This window comes from Crocodylus porosus, unplaced genomic scaffold, assembly GCF_001723895.1.
Source record: "Crocodylus porosus isolate Cpor-Errol unplaced genomic scaffold, CroPor_comp1, whole genome shotgun sequence".
Lineage (NCBI taxonomy): Eukaryota > Metazoa > Chordata > Crocodylia > Crocodylidae > Crocodylus > Crocodylus porosus.
Genome location: NW_017728948.1, coordinates 22,662,976 through 22,682,692, shown reverse-complemented (window position 1 = coordinate 22,682,692; position 19,717 = coordinate 22,662,976). Strand labels below are relative to the sequence as shown.

The 19,717-nt window shown below is 43.0% G+C and overlaps 1 protein-coding gene across 2 annotated transcripts in view; it reads right to left on the bottom strand.

The window, feature by feature from the left end:
• Window positions 1–19,717, bottom strand: part of EVC2 (EvC ciliary complex subunit 2) — a 175,676-nt gene that overhangs the window by 103,663 nt on the left and 52,296 nt on the right. For both annotated transcript variants that reach the window (XM_019553168.1, XM_019553167.1), the window contains exons 7-8: window positions 16,994–17,128; window positions 9,589–9,740 (exon numbers count right to left, since the gene is read on the bottom strand). In XM_019553168.1, the coding sequence (XP_019408713.1) occupies window positions 9,589–9,740; window positions 16,994–17,128 (287 nt within the window). The remainder of the gene's footprint in view (window positions 1–9,588; window positions 9,741–16,993; window positions 17,129–19,717) is intronic.

Genomic DNA, 19,717 nt, shown 5'->3' with positions numbered 1-19,717 from the left:
CCAGGTCTTCGTTCCCTTCTACCCCTCCCTTCCCTTCTATTTTTTTTTTTTTTTTTTTTAAAGATAAGCACTATATTTACCCTTTCCTAGTCATCTGTCTTGGCTCTCACATGACCTTCATGAGTTTTCAGAGATAATAGCTAATAGCTCTGCAATTACTTCAGGCAATTCCTTGAGTACTCAAGAATGAATGAATGAATGAATGAATCTCATCAGGCTCTTTTGATTTGGAAACATATAGCTTTCCTCGGTAATCTTCAAGCCACTGGTTCTCAACCTCTTTTAGACTTGATGCACCATTTTGTAAATTTTCAGAATTTAATAGTACCCCAATTAAAAATGAAAATAAATATATTATAATAGAAACATTATAATTATATAATTTATCAATGTGTTATTAATTAACACTACCTTGCCCTACACCCTACTTCTTTCCCAGTCTTCACCTAAGGAGTCATAGAGTGATAGAAGTTAGGGGCTGGAAGAGATCGCATAAGATCATCAGGTCCAGCCCACCCACTCTAAGGCAGGAACGACTGCTGAAGTCAGATGACCCCAGTGAGGTGTACGTCCAATCATCTTTTAAAGATCTCCAGGGAAGGTGACTATACCACCTCTGGGGGTAGTCTGTTCCAAACTCTAGAGACAAGACCCGTAAAGAAGCTTTCCCTTATGTCTAATATGAAGCAATCTTCTATCAGTTTAGGACCATTATTCCTAGTCTTCCCCTGAGGTACCTTGGTGAACAGATTTCTCTTAGCCCCTGATGTTCACCCCTTATATATTTAAAGGCTGTCACCAGGCCCCCCCTAAGTCTTCCCTTTTCCAGGATGAACAGTCCCATGTACTTCATTCAGCCTCTCCTTGTATGGTCTGTTCTCCAGACCATAGTTTCTCAACCTGTGGTACATGTACCCCTGGGGGTATGCAAGATACAGGAAGGGGATATGAAGGTACCTCAACACTCTTTCTCACCCTCTTTTCCTGTCTCTCTCGCCCCTTCCTCCTCTCAAAACTATGGCAAAAAGTTTAAATTCCCCAGTAATAACTTGGTGTTCAGCCCTCCTAGCTTGGCCAACATCACCTCTAGCCCAGGTACATACTTAGGTTGTGCACCCCTTGGGTAAAAGGTGGCAACCCTACCTACACCAGATCAGACATCTGTCATATCACAGCCTTATATACACAGCCCTTCCACCATATGGCACACATTAGTCTGTAAATATAAAATCCCCTGGAAAATTGAGTGTTGGGGTACTTATTAACATTTTCGGAAGTTAAGGTGTACTTACTGCTTAAAAGGTTGAGAAACACTGCTCCAGACCCTTAATCATTCATGTATCCTGCCTTTGGCTCTTTCCAGCTTCTCTACATACTTCTTGAAGTGCGGCACCCAGAACTGGACACAGTACTCCAGCTGTGGCCTCACCAATGCTGAGCAGAACAGGAGGATGACATCCTTAGTTTTCCTTGTGATGAATGGATTGTTGCATGCCCGAGTGTTGTTTGCTTTGCCAGCTATAGCATCGCATTGGTGGCTTATGGGGCAAGAATAGCCGCCACCACCACAGCTGCTCCTCCAAGGACTCACATGCTAGGGACCACAGTCAACTGCTCACAGGCGCCTCCCACCAGCCCAGGGAGTATGTGATGAACTGGGGTATAAGTCTTGCTGAAAAGCGTGGTTCTGCATTCACATCTGCCCACAAACTGCAGAGCATACAGAGGGTTGATGAGGCATGGGAAGAGGTAGCCACATTACTCCTTGCCTGTCTGACTCAGGTGGGTAGGGAGGAGCATCCCACTTTCTTCTTTACATAGGGAGCAGGCACTACAACACTCTTACCAGGATCTCACAGCACCTTGGTTAAGAATCCCTGCTCTATTGCATTAATGGAATTACACTTTTCTTTATCTTCTAGCATATTTATACTTCACTTTATTGTTATCTTTTACGTACCCTGATTACCTTTCAGTTACCCTTACTAGCTGTATCTTAGTTTGTGCCTTGGGCTTCTGGATTTTGTCCTTAAATGTTCACAGTGTGCCTTTATACTTATCCTTAGCAATATGGCCAGGTTTTCACTTTTGTGTGATTCTATTTTAAGTTTCAAGTAACTGAAGCACTGATGACTTAGCCAAGCAGATCTCTTGCTATGCTTCCTATCCTTTCTCCACACTGAGATAACCTGTTCTCAAAATCGAATATTGTCTCTTTAAGCAACAACTGCTTTTTCCCTTAGATCTGTCTCCCCTGGGATCCTGTCTGTCATAAAAGACAGCACCATTTAATCCAGAGGGAAGTGCAACCAGGCACATGTGAGGTAATATAAGCCAGGAAGTCTTACCCTAACTCCCAATAGGCAGAGATTGACTGAAAATCTCAAATATGAAGTTTTACTTCCATTCCAATATAATTTTTTAGAAGTAACTATTATAATTCTGAATGTTCTTGCTGTCCAAATAAATGTCCAATTCCAGGGACAAGACAAGATAACTCTGAGAGTCAACAGGACACAAAAAAATATGAGAGACAATTGAACAGAGATGGAAATATTGAGAGTGGAGAGGCTCACCCTAGTAAAAGATGATTTGGGACCTGCGCTCTGTTCAGCATGGATCCCAGAGCAGCCAGAACACATTCGGAATGTAGTACAGTCTGGCCGGAGCAGCTGGACTCTGCCACGTGCAGCTCCAGGACAGCGCCACGTGTGGCCCCTGCTCCAGCCAGTCTGGAACCGGAGCTGCATTTGGGGCCTGGATTACAGGAGCCGGCATCAGATCTGCTGGGAGAAGGGGAGGGGGAGGGAACCGTGATATAACCCACAGATCAGCCCTGTGCATGCTGTGCCCCATATGGATCAGATCAGACCCAGAGGAAGCACAGGGGGCTGGGTCAGTGCCGGATTTAGGCTTAAACTACTTAAGTCACCTCACAATATGAGGGGCCTCTAAATAAGAAAAAAACCTGACTCAATATCAAGTTTTATAATAATTAGTTGGTAAATAAAGGAGATATGGAAAAATGACTCTCTAAATATGGACATTTTCATTCTAATATGACAAAAATATACATACATTGGATTATTTTTATCTTATGGGGCCCCTTAAAAGGGGCATAGTTCAGGGCTACAGCATGTTATAATCTGGCACTGGGCTGGGTAGTGGGATTGCATGGGCTGAATGTTTGACACCCCTGTATTAAATGGAGGTATTGAGCTGAAAATAAAAGAATAGCACTGATTACCTGAATATTACTAAAACATTCTCGTTTGCTACAGAAAAAACCTTATCTCTTCTCTCATCCTTCAGTTCACCCAGATATTTGTTGGTTCTTGTCTTTATCTGCTCTCCAAGTGAAACAGAGGAAGCAGGAGGAAAAATCTTATTCTCTGCCTCCTTGATTGTGTTTTGTTAACAATAGGATTGTTTATCTTGACATTATAGAGCCCACTCAGCTCTAGCAGGAGTTTTCAGCCTTTTTGGTTGGTGTACCTCCGGCGACTGGTCGAGAAGCAGGGAGTCCCCCGATTGATTGACAAGTATTGGGGGAATCTCCCCTCATGCATCAGAGAAACCAGAAGCACCAGCTGCAAAACTAGAAGCGCTCCCCGCTTCTCTGTGCCGCTGCCATGTACCCACTGGGGCCTTCCCAAGTACCCCCAGGGGTATGCATACCCCTGCTTGACAACCCCTGAATTAGAACAAAAGACTCCATACCATCATATTCATCAGGAGAAACAAGTATAAAATCAGAGTTTACTTTCCTAAAATGGGCATAGAGTTTGCTAACTTCAATCAGTGAAAATTTTCACTTTCCTTGATCATTTCTAAATCATAATCGGTTTACAGTTCACAGAACAAAAATATAATATTGGCTCATACAGTGAAAAGTATCACAACATGCTTTGGTGGCCATCTCTTTTATAAGCAATGCTATATGCTGTATCTGCTTGCAAAAGCATGAATAAATTGAAGAACACTGAAGAAGAAAAAAGAACAATTCATCTAAAATTAGCAGAGTTAGTTGTTTTAGGAGAAATAGGTAATAATACAGTTTTTCCAGAACTTCGTTTTAGTTATATTACTGGCCCTGATTCTTCCTATCCTTGAAAATTGCTGCTACCTAGCAAAACTTCATTTAAAAAAAAAAAAAAAACCCTAAGCACCTTTCCAGCCAAATTCCAAAGAAAACATATACTGTCAACTGCACATACTAAAATTGATTGTGTTGCAAGATAATGTTAGGATGCTGTCAACTATCATATATCTTCCACTGTAAGATTACTAGAGATGATAAGATAAGCAAGCATTAAGTGGATCAATACTTGTATGAGAGAAATCCTGGGAAAATCCAGGGGTTACAGGCTTGATGCTTTACTGAGGTATACTTTAAAAAGATTCTGTGTTTTGCCCCTGACATTGTCATACAGCTGTGGAGAAATAAAGTGATTCCAATGGAGATTATGCATGTTGTGTATAAATCACTTAATCATGTCTATAAAACATATATGGATCCTAAGATTCCATATAATAAAGTGATAGAAACCATCAAAAGAGGGCTAAGCAAAGCAGATACCCTTGGATGATCCTGAAAAAAATGCTAGAGTTTAGTTGGCCAAAGGAAGCCAATTCCTTAAAACGGAAGTTGTATACAGCAGTGTAACTATAGGTGGGTTGGTGAGAGGCACCCACGACAGGCACCACGTTAGGAGGGGTACCAAAATTGCCACCCCACCTCCATGGAGTCTACACCCTGGCAGCGTTGCCGTGCTGGGAATTCCAAAACAGTTCCTGGCTGCTGCTGCTTTAAAAGCAACAGCTAGGGCAGGCAGAGCATGTGTTGCAGCCGCAACAGCATCTCAGTCAAGACTGTTCAGGAGTGCCAGCAAGGGTAAAGCTCCTGTTCCCCTGCCCCCGCTCTCGGCACCTGTGCACCTCCACCCAGCTGGCAGTGCCCCTGGCACTCAGAACCCATGCAACTCACTTCCCTTGGAAGGGCACACCAACCCATGCCCCCTCACTCTCCTGCGGGGTTTGCCCTGGGTGCCAACTCTGTCATGCCACTGGTTGTGTGTGTGTATGCAGATAGGGAGCATGACTGTGCAGCATGGAAGGGGGAACAATGCAGTAACCAAGGAAAAGCAGGCCTTTCTACTGCTGCTCTTTAAGCCCATACAGGCTGTCTTCTCTTATTTTAGAGCTGGGGGAAAAAACCCTTCTTTTCTTGTTTGAACATTTCAGAGGGGTCGGTCATTGTTTTGCATTTCTGTTTTGAAGCAAACTGCTAACTCAACCAACTGACTATGGAAGTCAGATTGCTTACAGACATAACATACTTCCCCTTCACGTGTCGAAGTGGCACTAATGTAGCTGTAGTTTCCCTGTACTTTTGCATAGTTTGGGATTCAGCGTAGCTAAGCTCACATCCTGCTTTCCTACTGGGCATGTTCAACAGGCTGTACAATGGTCACACAGCTGCCTGAAAAGAACAGAATTGCCTAGGCATGCATGTAAATCTCAGCAAGCCCCAAAACTTCAGTTGCAGCAAAACCAAAACTAGTGGGTATCTGACACCAGAAGAGGAGGACTCTGCCATCATTTAGCCCAATACCCTGGTGAATAGGGCACTTGCCCAGGGAGACTTGGATTCTCAATCTCCTCACTTATGGGGATTTTGAACCTGTGACTGCTGGTTCTCAGCAAAGAATTCCAGCGACCAGGATATCGGGCAGACTGCCTAGAGGAACCTCCAATTGAACCTGGTCACTGAGTAGTCCAGTGGGGAAGATATCTGAGGCAAGAAGCAGAGCATACCAGGGGGAGTGCATGTCAATTAGATGGATGCTTCTCTGGAAGGGAAGAGGCCCTGGGTTCCAGCCTAAGCCTCTTCTCCCTAAAGCTGTTTATCAAATGAATATTAAATGCAAGACACAGTCGGCTAGCTGCAAAGGGAGGGTTGCAGAGCAATCTGAGCCATGCTTAGCCCATGCTGCTAAGGTGTGTGAAGGGGAAAGAGGATTTAGCCCTTGGGCATTTAACAACATTTTCCACATGTATCCTGCCCCGTGGCTAAACAGCTCTCAAAACAGCCTGTCAAAGATTTTTTTTAGAAGACCTCCCTTGAAGCTTCACTAGATTATAGGTGTTCTGTATACAAATTCTACTACTGCCGCAGAAAGCTTTTTCATATTATGATAAAAAACATTAAAAGCAATTATAGAAATTCAAACTGTCAGCTGAGGGAAAGGGCTGCAGAAAGGAAAGATAAATGAGACTGAAAGAAACATGACTGATGAGCGGCAGAAAAGGAAAATAATTTGTAAGGAAAGCTGTTAAAAGTACGGCAAAGGTTTGTTTTTAAAATGAAGACTGTCTAAAAATGTATATTCCCCAAGACAAGCTGAGGTTTTAATGCCATTGTACAAGTCCAGATATATAAACAATCCTATTGAAGGGGACTGCAAGCATCTGTACCCGTCTCAGCTATTGCATATCATAGATGCAAATCATGCATTAAATACCTTATTTTCTCACATATAATACACCTCCAAATAAACAGACGTGCGTCTTGTTTTCAAAAGGCAGAATAAAGAAAAAAAAATCTGTCTGTGAAAATACTGCTACGTAAGATATTTTCCTAGGGGAAATGATGGCAACTATAGTAAGGGGGGAACAAAACTTTATGGCTACTCTGTTAACCTCCTAACTGCAGGATGCTACAGGTGCTGCTCACCAAGCCAGACTTCCTGACCCCCTCTTCTCCTCTCAAGCTGAGCTGGGTAGGCAACCGGCAGTACCTGCCACAGCAGCTGAGATCCTGATCCTAGCCAGCAGCACCTGCAAATTCAGCTGAGGGACCACCCAGCTAATTCAGGAGGTGCTGCTGGTCCAGCACTCTGGGCTTGCCTCTGTTTTAAATATACTGCCAAGCCAAGCCAATAGCAGCTTCTGCAGCTCAAGCCTCCGAGGGACAGCCTCCTATTATCCACAGCCGGCAGCTACTACTGCCCCACATGGTGCTTGTAAAGAAATCCTCCTCTCTCTGTCCCCCATGCTTCTGTGTGCGTTTCCAAAATGACTTCCTGAGGAGCAGTTTCCCTGAGACCAGGTGGCCTGACTCTTAAATAACTTTTCTGACCTCATCACTGGTTCCAACCAGAAACAGGCATTATTGGTTTGCATCCGCAGGGTTCAAATCATTTTAAAAGTGGTCAGCAGTCCTCGGTGGAGTGACCACAGTTATCAAATTGGTTCCACAGGTTAAGACTAACTTAAGACAAAGGGTCTGGGCACAATGGGGGAGGAGGTCTTAGACCAGGAACAGATAGAAGAGGATTTCTTCACAGCACTCACTGCAATGTCCTCTTATCACCCTATGCCTAGCTTCTCCCCCCACCACCAAGTCACATTCTGCAGAAGCTAATATTATTATATTTCCTTGCTTAAAATGTACAAAATTAAAAATTCCCAGCAGCACATTTTTGAAAAAGAGGTATGAGTTGCATGTGTGAAAATACAACTGTTTTCCCCTCTCCCCCCAACCCCCAGACAAAGTAATTCTCTTTCTTATCCCTAACAAATAAACTAACACTACAATGAAGTAAAAGGGTATTTATTTAATCCTGCAGTTCTTAAGAACAAAACAGCTATGTTCTAGGGGGGAAAACAGGTCTTTGCTGTTATAGTTTATAGCAGCTATATCAGCTACAAGAGCAAAGACTGTTCAGAAATAAACAGGAATAAGTATCCATATTATCACTACATTTCACAAGACTATATTTAATTTTTTTAACTTCCTCCTTTTAATCAAAAAAATGTAGTTGTTCATTACAATCTGCTACGTTCCAGAAAAACCAAAACCAGGAAGTGAGCACACACTTCAATGCTCCCATAACTTTGCGTTCAGGTTCTACATGCTGTTATTGTATTTGTAGTAAACTACTTGCAAATTATTACTTGATTTTCAAGAAGATGATCATGAGATTGAACAAACAAAATCCACTCTGTTTTCACATCAGACATTTCACCAAATTCTGCTGAATAAATAGATGACCTTTACTATCTTCATTGTCTGTCATACAATCTTGACCTGCCTTTCAACAAAATAGGCAACATTTCTAGCTTCTGTCCAGAGACTTTTCTGATACCATCTAGATAATATTTTCTTTTCAGTACTGCAAATTGTCATTCTCTAGGATCTGATCCAGGTATATCAAAGCACACAAAGGCCATGAAAGGCACTATGAAAAAAAGCCAAGAAATCCTGCAGCACAATAAAAGATGCATCTGGTGGGGACCCTTTTTCTACGTATGATAAAGGCCAGGTTGTTTTGAAAGCAAAGTGTGTTCTGTCATAATAAAATATACGCTCTACAACATTGTCTTCCTCTTGCAAAAGTGTCTCTTTATGTGATAAATACTGTGTGTTCAAGGAACTAAAGGCAGGAGCTTCAGATCTATTCTTTTAGTAAACTAAAAGTTGACCCAATTTGGAAAACTTGTGCTTGAGATCTAGATAAAGCAACAATTTCTTCTTGAAAAGTACTCTTAAATATGACTGCATTATTTCATGTGGCTGACTATTTAATGAAAGTTTCAACAGCCTTAGATAACATAGACATACTTAACAGAATTTGTCTGAGAGAAGTAAGGAATAGATATTCAAAACCATGCATCCAAGAGTTTTTGCTGATAAAGCGGGGGTGGGCAGTTATTTGCACTGGAAGGCCACTTATGGAGTTTCAGTGAGCTGTTGGAGGGGTGGAGGGTGGTACTGACCTGGTCTGACACAGTGTGAGGGGGTGGCATTAGTCCTATCTGGCCCTGTGCCATCCACACCACACCCACTACTGGGGGTGCTGGATGGACTGGGGAGGTCTCCATTGAGACTGGCCAGGGACCTGCTCAGGCAGAGTGTGCTTGGCTGGGAGGATAGGATGGGCCTGCAGGTGGGTGGGGACCAGTGTCCAGGAGCATAACGGCAAGTGCAGCCAGGATTGCAGAGTGGTGACTGCACAGGGCTGGGGCCTGGGGCAGTTGTGATCCACTCCCCACATGTCCCTGTGATGGGTGCCGGTTTTGCGGGCATGGATATGCTGGAGGTGAATCTGGCACTATCCCAGACCCCGGCCACATGCTGTCACCACCCTGCGATCCAAGTCTCAATCCCAGCCATCATCCGTCCCCGACATGGCTCCCCACCTCCCCATGGCCCTATTCCATTTGCCTGTCTGAGCGTACCCTGTCTGCGGCAGGTGGGGGGCAATCACTCTAGAAGTCCCGCCTGCCCGTCAGCTGTCTGGCACCCCCAATGGTGGGTGTGGGGTGGACTGGCAGCGACAGTAGGCCAGAGTGAGCTGCACCATGCGGGCTGCTGGGAAACTCAGTCTAGCAACTGTACTCCCTCCACCCCACTGTGCACATGGGAGCAGTGGGACAGGCCAGTCATGTCATGGCCCAGGCTGGCCCCTATGCCTGGGTCAGGCAGGGCTAAAGGAACCACTATGGGCTGGATCAAATCCCTTGGCAGGCTATATTTTGCCAACCCTTGTGATAAAATGTAATTCAAGAATTGTGAATTCTTACTCTTCCAAAGCTTGAAGCATCTTTCCAGTCTCTTCAAAAGACAGTATATCAATGATTTGATCATTCAGAAGATTATCTTCATTAAAGATGTCTCCTGAATGAAATGGTGAATGTTCCAGTTTGTGATCTTGATTTGAATCACGTTGTATTTCCTAGACATGCACAAAAAGAGCTGTTAGACTATACTGTATTCACAATGAAGTTCAAACCTAATTCATATTATTGTTAACGTAAATTGAATTTATGATAAGAATGTAGATTGGAACAAGATGTTAGCGTGTAGTCCAGCCCACCTGCCCACTCCACCTCTGCATTGAAGTAGGTAGGATCAAGTATATCTTTGCTTCAACAGGAGTTTGCTTGTGTCCTATGATTTGATATATAACTGAGAAGAAATGGAAATGATGATAATGAAAAGTCTGCTGAAGTCATTACAGTTGTTCCCCTTGGCTTTGGATCAGACTCTTAAAGAAATTACTTCTTCCACTTCAAATCTCTAAATCCATTTTATTATTTGTAATACAGTACATACCACACATTTTATATTTGCTCAGGGCTATAGCATTACCTAGCAGAACAAAATGAAACGTATATTCTATAAAAATAAGTGACTCGGCCAGTATACAGCATATATGGATTCCCTTGAGGTTAAAGATTAATAAAGACACTATGGATGAAAACCTCAATATCAGGTGTAGTCTGCTACATTTTTATTTCATTATTAGTCTCTCTCAGCCTCTCTTTGGAGTGAGCTACTTTCATTTACAGTGATTCAAAGAAATAACCTTTGACCAAACAGGTTAATAGAGCCAGTTTTTTTCAGAACACATTGCACACAGAAAGAAATATGGATATTTACTTTTTCCTAGAAAAAAACATTTTACAATAAACACAGCATTTATTATACACTTAACAAGAAACTCATCTTCATCTCTATTATTTGTAAATCTTTCCCAGTAAAAAAACACAAGCCAAGGAAGAAAGAATTAAAAATATTTTTAAAAGATTAATTTAAAAAGTAATAACTATGTTTATAACTTACTTCCCTTTGACAGTATTTTTCATGTAAAAATGGTTGGGGGCACACTTTTTTTTTGTAACGGCTTACCCTAAAGAGTGGAGAGTAAACTTCAAAGTGGACCTTAGGCCACAAGCTAACAGTTCATCTCTTTTCATACAGGATGGCAAAGTCAGACAAAAGCCTTCTATAACTACTAATCAGGTCCTCAAAGAACTTCCCTGAGCAAAGTGAAGGGAATAGAGAATATGACATGTTCATTTTTATTTTACCTTTTTAAAATAAATAAGTGCCACAAATCAACTTTCAAAAACAGGCTTGGCCACCCTGCAACACACATACCACAAAAGTAGCATGGGGAGGCTCCATGTCAGACTAGGGAAGAGATAAGCAGCACAGTGACAGATAGGGCAGACAGAAAAAAAGCAAGAATGCCAGATCAGACAGGTAACACAGGATAGGAAGCAGAAAGCAAACCACCTGTTCAGGAAGGGGAAGGGAATCAGAGTGAAACTTGGGAAGAATGCAGGGATAATGTGTGGCACCCCTGCCTAAAACGTCATTCCCCACTGTTTTAAAACATGTTCAAAATATTCTTTGTATGTCACAAAGAAGTAAAAGTTGATCATGGTTTTTTGTACTTTGCTGTTTGCCTTTAAGAGTGGTGGTCCAACAATAAGATGCGAGATTCAGAGTAATTTTAATTCAGACAAAAGACACGTATATTGCATATCTGTGTGTATCCAACTACATGCAGATATTCAGAAAACAGATCATCATCAGCTAAGCTCTTTCTGCCTCTGAAGTGCAACTCCAAGAACAGGAGTCTATAATCACATACTCTTCCCACAATGGTTTTCTTTTGCAGTTCAAAAGTCTTCCTTTCCTCTGTGTCACCCTCTTCAATTGCAGAGTGGTATTTGGTTTATTCCCTATTCCCTTCAGAAATTCCTATAGCTCAGTAATTCTCAGACTAACCTGAACAAGAGTGAGGAAATCATGAAATGCAGCAACCAAAACAAGAAGAGCCCCTGGGGCAGTTGAATAAATCTGTTTTCCAACCAGATGAACTGAATCTATCCCTATGTGGTGCCTCACTAACCTGCTCCAGATTTGCAGTGTTACATTCACTCCAAGAAAGATTCTGCTGGATTTGAAACCTGAAGTGTGAAAAATACCTTACAGCTTGCCAGCCTGCTACACACAAAACACCACCAACAAAGGATCTACCTTACTTATGCCAAAAGCCTTTCAATAATCACTGCCCTTCGAGATTCAGCAAAACCAGGAAGAAATAAAAAAATCAGAAGGTCAGTCAAGAAGAAATTAAATTCACAGCTCTCCTTCTAGGAGCCTAAGCCAAACATGCAGGCACCATTCACTGCTGCCTGATTTGAGGTAGCACAGTTTCAACAAGTGCAAGGTAAAGGATATGGGGGGAAATGACTTCAATAATACATACACAATGTTAGATTATGAATGTATTGTTACAACCCAGGAAAGAGACCTTGGAGTCATTGTAAATAGTTCTCTAAAATCATCAGTTCAGTGCAAGCAATGACCAAAAAAAGCTAATAAAATGTTGGGTATCATTAAGAAGGAAACTGAAAACAAAACAGAAATCACTATCATTCCACTAATACAAATCTATGGTGTGCCCACATCTTGAACTCTTTGTACAGTCCTGGTCTCCACAGGTCAAAAAGGATGTAGTATAATTGAACAGATTCAGAGGGGGTCAATCAAAGTGATAAGGGGGATGCAGCAGCTGCCATACGAAAAGAGACTAAAAAGGCTACAGCAGCCTTCTTCTTTCCTAGCTTGGAAAGAAGGCAGCTAAGGAGGTGGGGGAGACAGTGTTCTATAAAATCCTGAAAGGTGTGAACAAAGTGAATAGGGAACTGTTTTACACAAAGTCCAAGAATACTACAACACAGGGACAACACTGTTACAGAGTGGGGTTGAGCAGTTGGGTAGCACCCACTGCTGATCGCCAGACTCCTGCCTCCTTCAGTTTCTTGGGTCCTCCTTCCTCCCTCATGTGCCATGCTTTTGATGTTGTTTGAAAAGGAAAAGATTGAAAGGATGCCCAAGGTCCAGAGGGAAACACTAGTCAAGTCTTTCTCTATCACTGTCTTCTAACACCAGGTGCCTTAAGGGCTGCATCCATGACCTTCAGCCTCCCCTGCAGGCATGTCCATGCCTCATAGGTGTTGTTAATCATCCTCTTAATAAGCTCTTTGCCCCACTCACTGCTTGTCCCTTCAGGCATCTGAGTCTTTGTAGGAGCCTTAGCTTTCCTGGCATCCACTCCTTTTATGTTGTTGGGCTGTTTTGCCTTAGGCCCACTGTCCAGGACCTCAGCTTCTGCACCCAGTCCTTCTCTCTCTCAGGTTCAGGCCAGTTAGCCCCTCTGTGTCTTGGGTCCCTGCCCCCTGGGAGGCCTTACTGACGTGCATCTCTGGCCTCGCCTGTTAGTCGCAACCTAGTCCAGCGGTTACAAACAACTTAAAAGCAGGCTTGCACCTTAAATAAATCCTCTCTGAATGGGTGTTGCAGCAGGGAGCACTCCAGCAAGTGCAGCCAAGGTGGCAAATTGCTGATTTAAGTCAGAACTGGAGAGACTCTTTAGTCTACTGGCTTTGCAAGTCATGATCAACCAAGGTGAACTAAGCTGACTGCTGGCTACATTACTTTTCCACCAGCTGGTCTGCAGTCTAGCTACTCGGTATATGGACAAGGTATAAAGGGGAGGAGGAGCCCCTAGGACCAGCAACTGGAGACACTTGTGAGAGCAACCACAAATAACCAAGAATCTTCCCTTTTTACAAGATCAAGACGTGGCAAGTGAGCTGGAGGGTGTGCCCTATGCATGAGTGAGTGAGTGAGTGAGTGTCAAACTGTCTTGCCCTAAGAGCTGGCACTCAAGAGGTGGGAGTACCTGGTCTTGGCAACAGAACTGAGTCAGTCACGGCCATCCGCAATGGGGTATTGTAAACTTCACACAAAGGAACAAAAAGGTATGCTGTCACTTTAACTAAAGGTGAGCTGTATCTTTAAACAAGCAAGCCATCTTCCCTGTCTGGATAAACAAACCGCCAACCCGGGGCTCTAATCACCCTGCTCCCAAGAGTCCCGTCTCCAGCCTGGGTCTCCCAGGTGGTCACTCTCCCTCTGGAGAGCTTGACTTCCTGCAGGGTTTTCTTGGTGGCTGCTCCTTGCACAGACCTTGGCTCCCTGGCCCCCTTCACCTCTGTAGTGTGCACTTCTCTAACCCCAGCTGTTACTATACCTGAGTCATGTGAGTCAGCACCTCTCATGTGTTTGCCCTTAGAGCTAATGAGCCATTTAGGCCTCTCTGCTGCTGCTTAACGTTTACGGTCTACAGCCCTTATCTTGGCTGCTTCTTTGCTTACACAGTGGCCATTTCAGCTGTGTTTCTCCCCTCTCAGTAACAGGACTCTCAGGCTCCCTGTTACAGGTAACCCACTGAAATTAATGCAAAACTGATTTAAATGCCTCCCATGTTTGGTGTGTGGCCCACCCTCCCACCTGGGTGGTTGTACATTTCTTTACCTGTTACAGCCAGAAATTCCAGTTACTGTCCCTTCCCTGGTGTGCTGTAATATCAATTTCCCCACAGAAGTTCTGTGGGGCAGGAGAGGGGGCTCTGCACCCTGCTTGGATTGTCCCGGGGGGGGGGCAGGGGTGAGGGGTGGCGTAAATGTAGGCATTGGCCCCCAGGTGCCAGAGACCCAAAGTACGCCACTGATCCACTCCCTCTAAACCACCCACAAGATAGTGGGTTAGATAGACTATTGCTCTGACCTAGTACTGGGCTACTAATGTTCTTATGTAGCCACCTAAATTCCCTAGGCACCTAAACTTCTGTCAGAGCTCTTGAAGTCTTGACAGCACTTAGTAGTGCATTGCTCATTCTCAAAATGGGTAACCCACTAATCTCACCTGCAAGCTCCAAATCAGTGGAGACCAAGACTGAACCTGGAGCTCTCAGAAGCAGGGTGGTGAGAGCCTCCATTTGGGTGTTTGTTTATCCAGAGGGGGAAGAGGACTTCGTTTATTTAAAGATAGAGCTCATCTTTAGTTTGCTTGGCTGCCTGATCAGGGACACTGTCATTGAAGTATGGATGGGGGTGTAAAGAGGAGAAGCCCCAAGGACCAGCAATTCAAGACATTTGTGAGACACTCTCACATAAATGAAGAGAAAATGCTATCCTCTTTTACCTAAAGTTTAGTGATTAGAGAACCTACCGGACTGATTTAGAGCTAGACTGATCTTTCATCTTTGAAAGTGCCCTAATCTTGGAGCCATTTTAGGGTGCATTTCTCTCAAATTACCCTGTGGTAGGTGTTCTTTTTTGTAAATATATTCAAATGATCATTGGATCAGAGATTAGAACTGGGGTGTAAGTAACTCAACTATCAGGCTATAATGTTATTTCATTCTTTGTACCCCAATGAATATTGATCTTTTTTTTAAGTTTAGTTTAGTTTTTACAAAGTAGAAGAACTTCAATAACAGAGAGTGGCTGACACCCCCTTCACAATAGTCTCTGACCTGGTTGCTTCAGCACTCTTCAGAGATGAGAGACCGGGTCTCAAGTCCATGTTCCGTAGCAAGAAAAGGAAGGGTTTGAATTTGCATTTGAAACCACTGTGCTACTGAACATAAGAATGTCAGTGTTCAAATTTGCTGATGACACTAAGATGTGGGGGGAAGTGGGCACTCTAGAAGGGAGCAATAGGCTACAATCGGACCTACACAGGTTACAAGGGTGGGTGGATGAGAACAGGATGAGATTCAACACTGACAAGTGCAAAGTGATGCACCTCGGGAAGAACAACTGGCACCATACCTACAGGTTGGGGAACTCCGTTCTTGTCAGTACAGAGGTGGAAAAGGATCTCGGAGTCATCATTGACTCCAAGATGAACATGGGCCGGCAGTGTGGGGATGCAGTCAGGAAGGCCAACTGCACCTGGTCATGCATCCACAGATGCATCTCAAGCAGGTCCAAGGAGGTGATCCTCCCCCTCTATGCGGCACTGGTCAGGCCGCAGCTGGAGTACTGTGTCCAGTTTTTGGCGCTGCACTTCAGGAGGGATGTGGACAACATGGAGAGGGTCCAGAGGCGGGCCTCATATGATCAGGGGGCAGCAGGGCAGGCCCTACGAGGAGAGGCTATGGGACCTGAACCTGTTCCGCCTCCACAAGAGAAGGCTGAGGGGGGATTTTGTGGCCTGTTATAAACTAGTCAGGGGGGATCAGTAGGCACTGGGGAAGTCCCTGTTCCCCCGAGCACTGCCAGGAGTGACCAGGAATAACGGTCACAAGCTGGCAGAGGGTAGATTTAGGCTAGATATCAGGAGGCACTACTTCACGGTCAGGGCGGCTAGGACATGGAACCAACTTCCAAGAGAAGTGGTGCTGGCTCCTACCCTGGGGGTCTTTAAGAGGAGGTTAGATGAATACCTTGCTGGGGTCGTTTGACCCCAGTAATCTTTCCTGCCATGGCAGGGGGTCAGACTAGATGATCTACTCAGGTCCCTTCTGACCCTAGAAATTATGAAACTATGAATGCCTCCACTGCTTTTTTGAAAGATAAGGGGGGCATGTGGGGCAGCAGCTCATCCCCTCTTCGTTCCCCTTCCCTTTCCCCCTACTTCAGTCCTGCACACCTGGCTTCTATTCCCCTCTTTACCCCTTTTCCCTCCTCATCTCCACCCACCTGTTGCCTGGCTATTCTCAGCTGTCAGTCCAGGGCTGTAGAGGCCTGGATGATAACTTGTCCACCTGGAAACAGTGCCTCCTAGGATACTGAAGGATATAAATTGGTGATTTTATCTCAGGTGAGTACCCAGAAGTTAACTTAACTTAAGCTAGGTAGCCCAGCTTAAAGATAATCCTCGTTATCCTCATAAAGTGACATAACTTTAAAACACCTGAAGAGTACTAGTTAGAGTCTTAATGTGTGATCATTCAAGTTTTATGTGCTCTTAACATGATCTAACTGTAATATTCAACCTCATCCTAAGTGTCTATATTAGGAGAAAAGATCATGTTTTACATGTGTTCATTATCACATTTTAATTTATATGGTTTTCAGCACAATTTGGGAGATCTACTGTAGCTAGGGATAAACACCTTCACAACAAAATAAATGAGACTGGCTAGTCCTAGGCTTCAATTCAAGGCTGACCACACCAAAAAACAATGCCAGTAAAGTAAGCAAGATGTACATTCCCTAGAATCTGATCCAACACCTTTTAATGTATTTGTCATTGCTAACTCTTCAAAAAATAATCTGCATTATTTACCATTTTGATAAAACTAGAAGATATAAGTATCATGAAAAACTCACTCACCTGTTTTTTGTGTAAAAAATTCCATTTCAATAATCTTGTTCGATGAACAGCATAAAAAATAGCACATGTCAAAACAAGCGACACAGCAAAAGCAATGAAGAAGCCTGAAACATGGATCCCATAACTGTACAAAATCTGAAAACCAAAGCAAGAAATAGTGAACCTTCATTTCATCAAATAGAAAAAAAATGAGATATAAAGATTACAGCTGTAAGCTACATGGTAAGTTACTTTAAAAGTCTTTGTAAAAATATGGACTCACTCAGTAAGTACTAAGTTAACATTACCATGATTTTAGCTAAATTTTTAAATATTCTCTTTGTTTCTCCATAGATTTTTCTCTTTCAGAGGTACCATGATGATCGTCTAACCTCCTCCACAACACGCATTTTGGAATTCACTGAATTCAGTGTAACAAAGCAGAATTTGGGCCCTTATATTTATTCTTGAGCCAAATACTGAAAATTTACCTCACTGAATAGTCATGTTAACTCCAGAATTTGGCTGTATAAGCCTTTACAGAGATGAAAGCAGCAGCTGCTGTTATCTGAATAACTGTGCAGTTGTGAGCTACATAATTAATAATCTCATTGCTTCCATGCTGCTATCAGAACATGCAAATTTTAGCTGTTTAACGTATTTCTAAGGTATGATTCAATTCACTATGAAAAATAAAGAAAAATCCAACCCAGGAAACTGAAACAACCCATCTGAGGATACTTAAATGGTTAAAATAGGCCATTATTTGCCACTTTAAGAGATGTAAAAAGCAGGTCCCATGGCTTAATTGACAGAATTGTGTATGAGAAGCTTTTGACTGACAATTGAGCTAACTGACAGAAGTGAATATTATTTTCAATCATACTTACTCTACAATAATGAAACATGCAGAGCAGGGAAGCTCACTTTACATAAATTAGCAGTGAATGAATTAAATGGTAAATTATGTAAAAAGACACACTAGGTCCCAAATCTTTTTAAATGCCTGTCAATGTGTCCAAGTATTAAATGAAAAAAGAATACACACATTCAGTTATTCACTTCATTAATAATTAATAATATACTTAATGTCTAGCAGCTCTTTCTTGTCATTTAACGTCCATGAACAGCTAATTACCCACCCAAAACATCCCCCAGCAAACTCCTCCAAGCTATTCAAAGATCTACCAATTTAGCTGCAGAAACTAAACTGAGGTACAAAGTGGCAAGCCCCATATAAAGGTTCTGAGGTCCAAGTGTTTAATTTATTTTAATACTGTCAAAGTACAGAAGTACCCTTAGTATGTTTTTAGAGATGCTACACTCCAATTGGCCTGAATACAAGCAGTACTAGCTGAATCTTTCAGCAAGCTGGCTATATGGATATGATTTTTATCATTCTTCCCACAATGTAATATACGTGACAGAAGTGCCTTCTTTTTATACTTTTCCCTACAAACAGCCTTTTATTTCAGCATTAAAATTTATTTCAGCATTAAAATTTTTCAACAGGAAGCAGAGGCATGTAACTTTCACAGACCCTGATGAGCAGAGCTGCAAGGTATTTGCACTGTCACTAGGACAAGCAATACTCACATTTTTTTCTGGATCATAAAAATTACCATATTATAGACTGCCAAGCATTTTATTCCAGTGAAGCAAAAGAGAAAAAAAAATTGTGAATCCTTAAAGAATGGCAAGCCAGTCAAGTAAGCAATCAAAACATTTGATGGTTGATGGTTCTATGAGACTAAATTAAAACACAGTATTATCATGACTACAGGATTAATGCTTTACCATTCTTGTCCTAAATGATATATTAATGGACAGACAATATAACACTTTTGACATGATCATGAAAATGCACTGGAGCAACATCAAACACAAATAACTAGAATAGGAGCTTGGCAACAGCTACAGGTAAACATGAAATGCAATACACGTCACCACTCTCATGCGGGAAACAAAACTCATTTAGCAATTTTTGAGTTCTGTATATTTACAAACTAAACTAAACTAAAACAGTAGTATACAACACACACCTTTCCCTTAACTTGCCATCACAAATGTGCATATAACAACTCACACATAGCTGAACAACTTTGTTAAAAAATGGTTTGTTTTTCAGATCGCCCTGGGTGTGTCTACATGAGATACTAGTCGCTGTAGCAACACACTATGGTGACGGAGCACTACCAGGCACAAATCGTGATGCTGCAGCTATGTCACCACAGCAATGGGTTCCCTTCCTGTAGTGCATTGCTACAGTGACAAATGGGACCAGAGCAAGGCTTAACTGAGACCCTGTGGGTCAAACTTCAAGGAGGGCGGGGGGAGAGGGATCTGGTGGTAGCAGTTTGCTCCAGGCCACCACATCAGGAGGAAGAGCTGGATCTAGAATTCTCCAGGCAGCTGGATGTTGTGCATGCAGAGGATGTTGTGGTCATGGGTGATATGAATTACCCTGACATCAACTGGGAGGAGCAGTCGGCCAGGTCTAGCCACTCACGAAGGTTCCTGACGTGCGTACAGGACCTACACCTTGTGCAGGAGGTACTCGTCTCCACCAGGGGAAACGCCATACTGGATCTGGTGTTAGCCTCTGGGGACGACCTGGTGGGGGAGGTGCTTGTACAAGGGAGACTAGGGGACACTGATCATGAAATGATGCAGTTTGCTATTCAGAGAAAGGTGGGGAGGGTAACTAGCACAGCGCAAATGCTTGACTTTAGGAAAGCCAACTTC